Source organism: Sciurus carolinensis, chromosome 1 (assembly GCF_902686445.1).
Source record: "Sciurus carolinensis chromosome 1, mSciCar1.2, whole genome shotgun sequence".
Classification (NCBI taxonomy): domain Eukaryota; kingdom Metazoa; phylum Chordata; class Mammalia; order Rodentia; family Sciuridae; genus Sciurus; species Sciurus carolinensis.
Window position 1 is genome coordinate 45,844,217 of NC_062213.1, and position 14,524 is coordinate 45,858,740.

The 14,524-nt window shown below is 38.1% G+C and overlaps 1 protein-coding gene across 1 annotated transcript in view; it reads left to right on the forward strand.

Annotated features, from left to right (window-relative positions):
- The window catches only part of Runx1t1 (RUNX1 partner transcriptional co-repressor 1), a 130,276-nt gene that overhangs the window by 112,730 nt on the left and 3,022 nt on the right, over positions 1-14,524 (forward strand). The window contains 2 exon segments of the mRNA XM_047566914.1: positions 3,616-3,806; positions 14,506-14,524. The exon segment at positions 14,506-14,524 is cut by the window's right edge and continues 3,022 nt beyond it. Of these exon segments, the coding sequence (XP_047422870.1) occupies positions 3,616-3,806; positions 14,506-14,524 (210 nt within the window).

Genomic DNA, 14,524 nt, shown 5'->3' on the forward strand with positions numbered 1-14,524 from the left:
ATTGCTACATCTTCTTCCTAACCATTTCTTCTCCATTTTTAAGCTAACGGTGCATCTTATTCAAGTAAGAGGCATAAAGAATTGTCATTTGGACAGCAGAAGGATGACTTTTTATGTTGAGGGAGGAGAGTCTTTTCCTGTTTCCCTTACTTACCGTGTATTTAAGTTAAATTCTTCATAGTTCTTAAAGAAAAATCGACAGTAAGGTCTTGTGTAATCCAAATTCCTTCTGTGCTATTACCTGCTCAAGTCTTTGTTAGACTGCTATTAAGTGAGAGCAGATTTTTCTGAATATACCACCTTTGTTGGAAAGTCAACTTGAATAGCTAAGCACAAAGGAAGTCCTACCATAAGTGGTGAGCAATTGGAAACAGATTCAGAACTGTGCTGTGTATTTTCTACTTAATCAGTTTTTTTCTACTTGATATGTTATAATTTATTGAATCTACCATTATTTTTCTTTACTGTTTTGTGTATCTCTGAACCCAGTCCTGATGTACTTTTGGTTTTTTGGTTTGGGGGACTTGAAGAATACAAAAGAACATTGCCTTTTTTTTTTTTTTTTTTTTTCTGTTGTGTTTCTGCACTCTTTAAGACAGGTTAATTATTGAGAAAATGTTTAGATTATTTTTTAGATGTGTCTACCATCTATGATTTGTTAATGGTATATATTAAGTTCATATTTCACAGTGGTGCTCCTAATATGCCACATAAGAACAGCACTAGTATTTGGGAGTAGTTTTCTGTGGGTGTATGTTAAATTTTAGGGAATATATTAAATCCCTAAAGTATGGATAACAGCTTTGTCTGGAAATCTCCAATAACTGCTTATAATATCCATCTGCTTAAAATATCTATATCTGCTTCTTAAAAGACATTACTGGTATTCCAGTGTCAAGGCACCAAAATGAAGAAGACACCAAGGGCAGAATGTGACATTGGCATTCAGCTTGTTACAACTTGAAAGCTTTTTTCCCCCTTAGGATTCTAAAATTGGCTGTGCAAAAATACTTTTTTTTTTTTTTTAAGTAAGAAACCTATAAAGTATGTTTTTGAAATGAAAATACTACACACTGTCTTTGTAGCAAAAGTAAATAAAGTTTAAACACTTGAAAAATACCCAAGAGGCAGAACTCTAAAATGTTCTAAATGTAATGCAGTCTAGCAATGCATCCTTTTACACAGAAAAGAATTGCAAAAAGTACATGTTGTGCCTGAAATTATGTCATATAGTTTTTGCACCATTTTACTTTGAAATGATTTTAAACTTGCATGAAAGTTGCAAAAAGTATAAATGTATAAAAATATTCCCTTATAGTTTTTACCAGATTCCTCACTTTACCATATATATATACAACCATTTGAGAGTAATTTTTAGATGCAATGTCTTTTTACCCTAAACATTTTAATGTTTAGTTCCTAAGAATAAGTATATTCTCACACAACTGTAGTATATTTACCAAAATCAGGTCATGAACATTGATTCTACACTATTACTTCATCTACAGACACTATGCAGATTTTGTACATGGCTCCAATAATACAGTTTAATAACATTATTGTACATTTTTGAAGATTAGAAATTTTACTAAATGTTGAACACCACATCAGTTTTTCCCCTAAAAGTAGTATTTTTTAAAGCAACAGCAAAGATGACAAATGTAACTCAAAAGTTACTAAGGATCTTTATAAAACTGGAAAATAATCTAACATAAAGATGGTTTTAAAATTGCAACTGAATGTTTTCTTCAGTATATTTCTTTTTAAACGATCAGAGAATGTTTGCAGTTGGTAATAAATATTCAAGCACCTTGCAAATGTCCTACCAATTCTCTTTGCTGATCTGTATATGCCTGTGGGATTAGAATAGGAATGCATAATTTAAATATAAATTGCCTGATTTGCATATACAATTAGTCAAGCTACAGCTTTGATCGTAAGCAAAAATTATTGTCCTGTATTACCACTTAGATAGAATTTTAATTCACCTTGAATATTCAAACTAAATTAGACCCTGGCTGTGTAGTTAGACGGGCAGTTCTTCCCTGGTGCCCCGAGTCGTTTATGATGGGGTAATAAAGCATCTTTCGCCTCCTGGTGAAGAAGGTACTATAAGCTCTGTCTGCAATACCCTGATTCTGTCCAGACTTTAGTGACATACCTTGAAGCAACTAACAAAGGCTTACCATATTTTGGTTAATATTTCCAGTCTGGATCTTTCTCTTATATGTTAGTTGGCAAAACCTAGTGGACAGTAGTTGCAAATGAATGTACTTCAGGAATGATGCTGGTAAAGACACGGAAGCTACAAAAGTCATGGCAGCAAATTACTAGAAGAGAGCCTCTGATGGTCCTCACATCATGGACTGTAGATGTGTGAAACAAACCATAGGAATCTAAGAAATCCTGGGAGCACTCGCATCTCTTAAATTTTTAATCTACAGTAAAACATTTTTATTAGGAATCTATGTTTTTAATTAAACAGAACATTTAATTAAGGTGCTTTTTAAGTGGGTGAAACAATTAAGTGCAAACACTTGAATGAAACATGTCATAATTAGTTTTAATAGAGTGTTAATTGGTACTAGGTTTGCCAAGTTAATAATTACTGCTTATTAAATTTTCAATTAATCATTGTCATTTTGCTTTGAATAAAGATGAAAATTAGATAAACTAATTCAGGAGGAGGATATTTTCCCTTGTTAATTAGAATAGTTAATTTTTTTAAATGGAAATTACTTGTTTTAGTTGTCAATCTTATGTTATACATTAGTTGAATATTTGTACCCTTACTACAGCCAAAAAAAAAAAAAAAAAAAAAAAAAAAGAACTAATTTGACACCTTGCAGGTTTGCATTCAGGCCAGATCATTTTGGGTGTGATTCAGTCATGTTTGCTAGTGCAACAGTTGGTTATGCAGAACCACTGTGCAGATTTGATGAAGTCTATGGACAATTGCTTAAAATGCAGGAAATTTTTTTTTAATCTATCATTGTCTATAAATGTGCTTTATAAAAGCACATCTATTTTACTCCAAAAATGTCTTCAGAAAATGACTTAGAGAAAACTGGGTCATCTGTTTCATTGATTTTATTTAAAAGTTCTGTATTAATTGCCAAGTTACCTTTTTACTCGTTTGTATTTTTTGCCAACAAAATTATTTTTTGCACTCATTCTCTGGTACATGTAAATTTTTTCTTCTTTCTCTGTTGTTTTCTGAATACTTTGCCTATGGACATAATATATTTATGTAACCTTATGGTTGTGGACTACCTTCTTTATGTGTCTAAATGATACAGAAAGGTTTCTATGGGTGTTCTTGCCCTTGATGACAGTCTGGTCTTCGATTCATTTCTGGAGACATTAGTTTGGAAGAAAAGTTGTAGCAATGTTATATGCATTTCAAAAATATTCCCAGAAACACAAGTTAAGGAAACGGTCTCACTTTGTTTTCCTAAGTGAATTTCAAAGATCTGCTAGTTTCTTAGCCAGAACCACCAGTAATTTGGATGAGAATCGTGCCTGTCCTATAAAATTCTGTTAAAAAGGGATCAGTGTCCAAGGTCCTGAACTGAGAGATGTTCTTTTGTCTGATTCACCTGGTGGGACCCACAGAGGAGGCTGTCAATGAGGTGAAGCGCCAGGCAATGACGGAACTGCAGAAGGCTGTGTCTGAGGCGGAGCGGAAAGCCCACGACATGATCACGACAGAGCGAGCCAAGATGGAGCGCACGGTGGCTGAAGCCAAGCGGCAGGCAGCAGAGGATGCACTGGCAGTTATCAATCAGCAGGAGGATTCGAGTGAGGTAAGGCATTTGGGAGAGCTTCCAAGTGAGCATCGCAGTTCTCACTATCTAAACTGCTCATTTTTGATTCCAGGAGATCATAAATCAAAGTAGGTATTGGACTTTAGACACATCTTTGGAAAAATTTAGGATAATTTGGGAAAGACAGAGCACTTGTGGAGTTGACCAAGAACTGATCAGATTTTGTTTCTTTATTCAAGTCCTAAGGAAAAATTCTTGACCAAAAGTGTTTTTAAAATATTTAATGAATCAGATAAAGATAAAATGCTTCACTTCCCAGCATTTAGACACTCAAAACTGGACTCTGTGTGTGTGCATATGTACATGTGTATTGTTTCCTTCTTATAGAAGGAATTTAATAGAGCTGTATTCTGTTATTTATGGTCTCCAAAGAATGACTGCAGCCCTGGAATCCAAATCAGTTGTCTTAGACCTGAAGTTTAATGATGAAATGATGGTTTACATCAGCTAAAGAGTTCTAAAATATTTTGCATACAATCTGTATTTCCATAATATTTGTCATAACCATGATGGTCATAACATTGCTGTTAGAAGCAATATTTTGTGTAATTCCCATGTAAAATTCTCACACATACACATAGACACACATGTACTCAACACATAACATAAATAACTCAAGGATCTGGAAAGTAAATAACTAAAATGTAACAAAGTACTTTTAAAGTATAGCCTATAAATCAGAGCAATATAGAAATGTTCCGTGTTAATTAATACAGCATCACAATCCTCAACCCCAAAGTAACTTTAGATAAAAGACTACAATTAGCTAGTCTCACAGAGCTGAACTCTGTAAAGGCATGAACTGATAAATCAATGGTCTACTACAATACATATCTATAATTTGTGAGGGAGAGTAAGAATTTAATTTGTACCAGGCTTTTCTGTAGATGAAAGACCCTGCGGGAATCACTCAATGCCCAGAGTTTCTATTTAATGTGTAGCAGATGAATAACAAGGGGACAAAAGGAATTGATTTTCAACATTTGAAAGTTTCTCAGGAAGAGAGGGACAAAGGAAAGTTTATCTACCCTTTAACTGCTGATTTTTCCATTGTCGAATTAAACTAGACAGAAATTCAATTTTATTGGCATCTTGCAGCTAAGATATATAAGGACTTTGTTTTTTGTTTAAGTTTTTTTAAAAAATTCATTAGCATCTTTTGAAGAGAACTTGTATAAGTTGGTAACATTGTAAGGCACATTGGTCATTCTTCAGATATTATCGCTTTCACATAAGTATTTTAGGGCTGTTAAGAGCATTTTATAGGTCACTAAAACCTAAAGACAAATTTCTAAGAAGAAATTGTGAATTAGTAACTCTTTGCATTTGGACAATAACATGCTATATTCCTTCTATATCTGTAAGCTTTGTGTCAGAGGCTGGGGATATAGCTCAGTTGGTAGAGTGCTTGACTAGCATGCACAAGGCCCAGGGTTTGATTCTCCAGCACCACCAAAAAAAAAAAAAAGCTTCATGTCTTTATTCTAAAACCTATGCAGGAAAAAATATGATTTTGACAACAATCTTTATCACTATAATATGGTGTATAGAACAAATCTCAAATCTAAACAGCTCCCTGGGTTCCTCCTGGACAGCAGAAATCTGTGGCTTCCTTGGGCCACAAGAGAATGCCCTTACCATGGCTGATCTCCAAAAGGAGAAGGAATCTGTTAGTCCACTTCAGGACGTTTTAGAATTCTCACCTATGTTTTTATATACAGGAATTATCTTGAATATTAACCATTGAACCCCAAATTCAGCCCACATAGCATTGTGCTTTAGAGATTTTATGAATTATTCTTTTTCTTAGGGAAGAAAAGACCTGGATATGATAGTAATTGCTTGGAAAAAAATATATATTCCCATTAAATGCAGCTATTGATTTAAAAACTGCATTCAGAAATTAATGGACCTTCTTTTTGTGACCTACCCAGGGAAGTAGGTTATTTGCTACACGTAGAGCTAAACTACATCCATTTATTCTTGCAACAAATTATTGAACTTTTATTCTATATCAGGGACAGTGCCGGCACTGAGGGTACAGAAGTCCCTGATACATGTTAACTACAGTTCAGTGGGAGAGTTGGATAACTAAATTGTAAGAGTCATAATAAAGTTTAATGTGAAGGCTCCTGGTACTTAAGGCTAATCAGGACCAAGTTAACAGCTGTCCTCCCCACCTGCCACTACTTGTGCTGCTTCCCAGGGCAGTGGGCATGCCTAATGCAGGGAATAGGAGGGAGGATGGGAAAGGAAACTTTGCTGGTCTTTGGAAGTATGATGGCCCTGTGACTGATGGGAATTTTATAAGGACCACTCAGGTAGCAATGTGGCAAGAGATTAGAGGAAATGTAAAAGAGGAACCATCTCAGTGTTTCAGGAGGACATTCCACCGGGTGAATGAGGATGCTTGGTAGTGGTGCTGGGGTGGGGAAACTGGATGTGCTGGCTGGATATCCAGGAGATAGAATGGGCAAGATGTGCTTGACAAGTTGTCAGGAAAGAAGTGGGTATCATGGTTTTTCAGTGGCCATAAAGGGTTCAGGACATAGACATCAGGTGACTACTTGAACCACTTTCACAAACTTGCTGGCTTCAGTCTTACTAAGGTAGGTGTAGGGGTACTGGGGACGGTGACCTTTGCTCATTTTCTTGTGTGTGTGTGTGTGTGTGTGTGTGTGTGTGTGTGCACGCGTGCACGTGCATAAACAACACTAGTTAAAACATTTAAAAACTCTAATCAGTTAATTAATACAGCTAAATAGATAGGTCTTCTCTGTTTATTGGAAAGGGCAAATAGAGCACCGAAGCTTAAGTAGTTCATCTTGTCCAGGGTGAGAACTGGGGATGTGAACTACAAGATGACCCTGCATCCTGGCTTCAGTAGGCCAGTCCCAGTTTATGCTTGTCATCCTCATGTAGCCACTCAGGGTGCCTCCTCCCACTCTCAGGTGTCCTGGTTTGGATGATGTTGTATGGTCACAGCATTCAAAGGCCATGTTCAGCTGATTGAATGATCGTCTGCTCTGTGGCAGAAGGGAGTCAAAGGCAGGACCCAAAGACTGAATTCTGACCCCAGCTCTGTTGCCATCTTGGGTTCTTGAGTGACTCATGTTGCTCCTATATTAATCCCATTTCTTAAGAAATGGGATGTTACTCGCCTCCTTTACTGGGTTGTTTAAAAACTGTTTTAGCAGCCATATTATGCAGTGTTTTTTTTTTTTTTTTTTTTAAATGTTGTAGATGGACACAATACCTTTATTTTACTTATTTATTTTTATGTGGTGCTGAGGATCGAACCCAGTGCCTCACATGTGTCAGGCAAGTGCTCTACCACTGAGCCACAACCCCAGCTCCTTATATAATGTTTGAAGAGCTAAAACTCAAGGCATTATCTGCTCATATTTCACACAACCGTCATTTTTTTTCTTTTGCATACTTGAATTTATTCAAGTTTCCACAGTCCTTCACAGTATATGCTAAACTTGTGCCTGGAACCACACCCCCTGCCCCTTTTCCACCTTCTTTATTTGAAGCTACCTCCTATAGTAGACATCAGCCCACCTCTTAAGATCATGTGTACAATCTATATAATCCAAATCTGTAGAAAAGTACATGTAGGTGATATGAATTCACCCATTTTTTTATGTGTATATTTTGTAAAGTCTTTACAGAGACTTTGAGAAAGCACTTGGGCTTCAGAATTAGAAGACCAGAGTTCTAGTCCCAAATATGCCGCTTGTGTTGAGTACAGACATCTAGCTACTCTCTGTAATTTCTGGAGTTAGCTCTCCTCCTCTACCTTAGTTTTCACATCACATAAAAAGGAGCTAGTTATGCCCTTTCCGCTTAGAAAAACCAGAGGTTCTGAAAAGTTGGCAGCAAATGATAGAGAAAATCTGAAAGGAGGAGAGAAGAGCTGAAAATGTTTAACTGAGGAGACCAGTGGGAAGAACTCCCAAAGCAGGCATGACTAACACATGAGGTTATTTGTGAGGGGCAAAGGACCCATTGTGATTTATCATCCAAACTGGCATGCTTCTCAGTGTAAACAGGGTGCTCCTGCTGGGATGGACCACTCCTGTGAACCTGGCTGTCCCAGGCGCCACGAATGGGGATTCAGCAGCAGAGTTATGAGGGGGTTCTGTGAAGTTTGTTTTGCCTGCAATGAAATGAAAAGACCTATAATGAGTTTTTATCACTGTGCCAGGTGTGGTACAGAGCTGCCTCATATACTTTAGCTTACTTTCTTCTCATACTAGCTCAAACAGAGCGAGGTGTTGTTTCCTTCATTTTTCAGGTTAGAAAGTTGTCTTGGAGGGGTTAGGCCACTTGTTCAGCCTCTCACAGTCAGTACGTATGAACCATCCTAAGTCCAGGTTTCCTGGCTCACAGGCAACCTTCTTAATAGTCGCATGGCAGTAGTGGGAATTGTTTTCCCCTGATTGTGCACTTGTGTACTGATTTCTCCATTGATTCTGCTCAATTATTTCTTCCTAGTTCCCTAGCTTTGTTTGGGTTTATAGACTAATAATGATTATTACTCGCAGTTATAATGACACTGTACTTGAGGCCAAACCTAAGTAATATGATACTTTCTGGACTTTTTACAGTGAATTATATGTTTCACCAGGAATGTAATACCAGAATTAGCACAAGTAAAAAGAAAACAATTTATGGAATCTGGTCATCTCATACTGTTATTTCTTCTGCGTTCATTTTCATTTCCTACCCATGTACACAGCTTCCCCCATCCACAACAAACACTGTCAGATTAGGGATATCTCTAAAGAAACATCTTCAGCTCCTTTTTGAGATACACAGCTTGTTCTAGCTTAAGTGCTTGAAGCAGGTCACTGGAAGTGAGCATAGAAGTCAATAAGAAAATAATTGCACTGTTCCAATAGTTCTGAGTTTTAAGTCACCAAAGTGATATTCCCCACCCCCAACTTAAAACATTATTCTGAAGTAGGTGCAAAACTACACAGTTATATTAAATTGGGCAGTTTCATGGTGCCTAATCAGAAATACTGACCAAATCTTCACACTTCCTATTTTTCCAGAGGCTGCTAATCCCTGACAGTGTGAGCAAGCTGGAGAGATTCTTCATTGCTCCTTCTAGAATTAGTGGGACCAACCCAAGTGTTTGTGCAGTGTGATGAAAACCGTGGAAGTACCCAAATGAATAGTTTCTCCATGGCATGGGGCCTGTTGAAGGCCCCACAGGCCCATCAGACCTGTTGATTCCCAGAATTTGCAGTTCCAGAGCATGAACTGTGATGCGTTTCAATAGGATATTTTGGCTTTATTTATTAAAAGGCCCCCTGTTTGATTCCATAGGTATTCATGGAATAATGGACCAAGAATGGGCCTTGGGCTGACTTTGAGGTGCTCATCTCTTGGAGCTTTGGTTTTCTTACCTGAAAAATTGGGATAATGTTTATGTGACCCACTTTGCAAAGGTATGAGAGATAGACATTAGATAACAAGTATTTTACACATAAAAAAGTTGTCTGATCAATGAGCAGTGTCAGAGAAAGAGAGAGAAGCAGTTAAGAAATGATCCTAGTAGGAAAGGTTCGAGGGGATTCAGGTAGTAACCATGAGGTCAGAAAGCACAGAATGGAGACTGGAAGTCAAGACTATGCAGTTCTTTGTGCAGTGCTTGCTGGGGCTATCGAAGAGTTTGCAATCAAATGTTGAAGTCTTAGGAGTGGGCGTTGCCCATGGATGGCACCAGAGTCAAGTTGAGGGAGCACTGACCTACAGGAGCACCCTGGTGGAGCTCCCTCCACAGCAGGGAGTTGAAAGTGAGAGAGTGCAGCTCAGGAAGATGAGGTGGACCAACGGTTTTGAGAGTCATTCGCTTACAGCTGAGGGTTGAAATCAGATCTGACAAGGAGCACAGAGGAAGGAAGGGATTTGTGTTTGTTGGCCCCTCCCCCTTTGAGAGGTACTTAGAGGGAAGTAAAGAGAAGAGGAAGTTATAGTACGAGAGAGAATTTCAGTAACTTGGAAACCAGAATCAGGAGCATAGAAAAGGAAGAATGGGGAAGTGCTCAGTAGTGGTTAATCTTTAGACAGTCTGAGGATGGTGAAGATGGAGGAAAAAATACTAACTGCTAATGAAGAGACGTTCTTTCCCAGTAGCTGTCCTGCCAGTGGGGAAGGTGTCTAGTTTGGACAGGGCCACCTGATTCTAAATGCAAAGAGGTGCTGGGCCAGGAGCAGGGGTGTATGTACTCCTACTTTCTTTGACCTTGTGCCAAGAGGAGCTGGTGATGTTTCTGCTGCCACATCTTCTGGACCCTCTGATCCTCAGACACTGTGCTCAGCACTGACATAACCCATGATCCTGCACAGTTCTTATCTCTGCTCTGCAGGTACTGTTACTATAGGAGTCTAAGGAACTTACCTGTGGTTCTAAAGCCACTAAGTGATGAAGTTGGAATAGAACACAGCTTAGCCTTGCTCTCAGCCTGTACCATTCCCATTACATACCAGGACACCTTGTCCCTGATGACTCCAATTTCCTGGTCCAACCCTTTATCCACTTTCAGGAATTAAGGGCCCATCAAATCTGTTCTGTCCCAACTAGACATAAAAAAAAAAAAATCTCAAATTGACAAAATATGGCATTTTGGAAAGAGAATTTGATTTGTAGTCCAAATACCTGAGGGACTTGAATGTTGGCTATATCATTTCTTACCTTTGTGACTTTGGGCAAGTTTTCATTTATTTTTTTTACTCTGAAAGTCTATTTTTAAAGCCTGTTTCCTGAGTTGCAAAATGAATGTGACAGTGGTTTTCAATTGTCAAGTGAGATGCAAGTATAAAATGTGATCTCAGTGTGAATTTAAGTCAACATGTTGTCTTCTGTAGAGTTCTTTACATTTTGGGAATTTTAAATTTATAGTCATTCTTGTTAAATTTACTGAGCATTGATTCTCTATGTCAGACTCAGAAACTTAAAAGTAATTCAGAAGAAAATCTCTTATCCTTTTCAACAGTAAGGACTTGAAGGAATATATTTTGCTGGCAAGAAAGAAAGACCATTCTGTGTTTCAAAAATAAGGTAAAGGAAATGTTTTTCATAGGTGCAAAAGAGAATTGCTAATAGGAAACAAAGAGCCAAAAATCTTTGCTATGTAGCTATGGCATCCAGAAGATTCAATCTATCACCTCTTTGTACATATATAGCCTCATGTTTAGTGCATTTTGTGAAGGAGAAGTTTGGGTTCAGCCTTAGACTCTTCATCAAAGTCACAACTGAGCTTTGGCCAAATGACTTGTTCTCATTTTTCAGATAGGGACGAACAGATTCTTTATTCCAGAAAAGGAATATAGTTAAGACTCTAAAGCACATGAGTTTAGGGAATGAAATGTACTGTGAAAGAGTATTTCTGAACTTTCTCCACTGTTGTGGTAATTTCAGTCACTAGCATCATTCCTGAGAACCTTGAAAGAAAAACTCAGTTATTTAAAATAAAGCAACTACTAGGATCTACTAACCTGACTATAAAAAACAGGAATTGAAAAACACAAAATTAGATTAAGTCATTGACCACCTTTTTCCCTGACTTTGTGGATGTGCCCATGCATGTTAGCACAGTTTGCAGCTTCTACCTTTGTGGGCTGAACAAAGCTTGGAAACTTAACGTGATCCCATGTACAGTACTCACAGAATGCTGCACTGTCCTCTGTTCCCAGGATTGTGACTTTTCAGAGGCTGAGTGCCCCTGGTCTGGCATCAGTCCTGCAGGAGGAAGCAGGAAATGAAGTAGAACCATCTAAGAGAAATATATTAAGAGAAAGCATCTTCATTTTTCTAATAAGCTTTTAAAAAGCAATATGTACTTGGAATTTTTGTTAGTTGAACATGTGCTAAGGTTCCCTACATGTTCATTGCAGTGCTGTGTCAAGAGCAATAAAAATATGCAAGGTTCTTTTTTTTTTTTTTTTCTACCAGATCATTTAATTTGTTCTGTTGTACCTTCCTAGAGCCGAAGGTTGTTTTGTCCCAGTGGTGGGTGGTAAATGAATATGATCGAACAACTTCAGAATGAACTAGAGGTAAAACTAGCCAGAACCCTTAAATCCTGGACCAGAACCAGGCAATGCTAGGCAAGAAGCCTCAATTCCCAGCAGCTTCACGATCCAAAACATCTGTTTCTGTATTTGGAACAGTTCCACTTTTTTTATTTGTAAAATTGTTCCCATCTTTGGAAACACTTTAAAAAATAAAGAAGTCCCCATTCTGTCTCCTCTTTCCACTCCCCAACACATGCATTTGTAATTACCTGGTTTAGTCTGTGTGTTTAATCAGTTTAAATTGAGAATGTTGCATACATCTGATTTCAATCTGAAGGAGCCATTGAGTATTGGGCAGTTACCACCCTTGTGTCTGCCAAAATAGGCGGCTGCCAAAAATACGGATAGGACTCACACCAGGGTATTTCCTAAAGAAGCCACTTGACTCAGATTAGATGTTTAATTTCCTTAAAATATTGTTTTGGATTTGGGTCTCTGTTCTCTAATTGGGATTTTCTGATGTAATTTAGGAATATCGCTTATTTGCTGAGTTTGTTCCAGAACCCAGCTGGCAATCTTCTAAAAGTTAAACCTCAGGGAAATAAACTTCACTCAGAGCGCTGAAGTGTCCTACCTCACTGCTTGGAAGGGTGCATCAGACCCACGTTTATTCACATCTTTGTGGAACCATCATCCATGCAATGCACTGGAATTCATTTGGGAGAAGAGGGCCTCTAGTTATGATAATGAAGTCTCTGATCACAGGTTACAGCTTTTGAGATATTTTCTTTAATTGAAGTAGAAAAAAATGACTTTGTTCTAAGTTCTAGTATTGCTTATTTTAGCTTCATTTTTACTTGTAACGTTCATGTATCGACCACGTTTCTAGATCTCCTCTGAGTTCATCTAAAATACCTCTGGTAGTCAGAGTTTGAGACCATAAATTCTTTGTGTGTGTGTGTGTGTTTTCCCCCACATTGGGCCATAATTTTTGAATGGTAAAAGAAATAAGAATATAGAGTCAAAGTCTTTCTAAAAGTTTAAACTGAAGTTTTTAGCCTTCTGGCATTCAAAAACCTTGAGGATCCCCTTTGTTAGCCTTGTTAGTTTGACTGCTAATCGTTTTGTGCACATTTTGCACAGTGGTGAAGCCTTATGTGCCAGGGGGATGGGCTGATAGTCCACAGGGGCATTTTCAGTAGGCTCATGAGCCCAGCTTTAGCCACACAACCAGCATGTTGAAAGCAAAACAAATGTAGAGAACACAGTGGGGACACTGACAATGTCTATGTCAGGGCTTTAATAATCCATTTGAATTGTAACCTACTATATACTGTCAGCTTGTTGGAGTTACCAGACTGCAGTGAGAAATTTGTTTTGCAAGAGAATAGTCATGCTTTCTGCATGGCAGAAAGCTAAGATCACTTGACACAGCATTTCACAGTATAATTGGTACTGTCAAAGGAGCTAGGGATATTTAACCATGTAAATGAACATGTAAAGTCAGCTTTCTGAGGTTTAGTCCCCTCTGGAAGGGCTGCTGCCTGTACTGTCACAACTTATTCCTTACCCTAGGATCTGACCCAGACAGGTGTTCTTCTGTCTCTGATGCATGAGGTGCTCGTCTTGTAGTTTAAATCTGAGGCAATCTCATTTGTGCCTTTTTCGCATCTTGCAAGACACCACCTGAGATGGGCAGCTGACTTTCTAGGGTCAGGGTTTAATTCTTCTCGCTCACAGATGAGCCCTAGTGTCTTCTGCTTTTCTGACTTCCTTGAGTTGCAAAGAAAGGAGTACCATCAGCCAGGAAGTGTTGTATGCAATGAGAATTTTTATTTACCTGGTTTCAGAATTTCTTGTTTTTTCAAAACCAAATCATTAGGCCTCATCTGATTTATTCATTTTACAATTATTTATGGAGCACCCACTTGATAGGTGAAGAACTTATATTTAGAATATCAGCAAAAAAAAAAAAAAAAAAAAAAAAAAAAAAACTCCAAGGATCCTGCTCTCCAGTCTCCTGAGGTGAAGGGGATTGTTTTAAGACCATCCTAGCATTTTATGTTATACTGAACAACTGAAGTGGGAGAACTAAACACTGGAGAGGTTACAAGTGCCTTGCCTCACCCTGTTTAGCTTGGGATTGAGTGGGAATAGAATCTTTTGTCCTACTCCATTGTATTTCCTCGAGTCCAATGCACGGGTCTGGGGTTTCCTTTGTGATTCCTGTTCATGTCTGGAAGGAAGCTGCTTCTGTCCAGGATGGCATATTTGTGTCTACTATCATGGTACAAGTATTAGAAGGGGAAACAATTTGGATATAGAAATTGCTGGTTAGCGTATGTGAATGGGGAATATTTTAGATGTGAAGACAGGCAAGTCTAAAAAGAAAGAACTTTCGAGTTAACATTGAAAGACTCTCCAACTACTTTGATGCCATAATGATAGCAGAAAAGTTAGGATGACAGTGTCACCAAACACTGCATCTTCTGTGTGTTCGGCTTGTAGATTCCCATACATACACCTGAATCTTCCAATTGTGTAGTTCTTGAAAATGAGGGCACATTACCGTCTAGTGTATTTACCAGCCTTTTGCCTCAACCGTGCATTCACTTGGGATCTCCCTTTCTTCTGCCGTCTCCTTTAGAGTTGCTGGAATTGTGGCC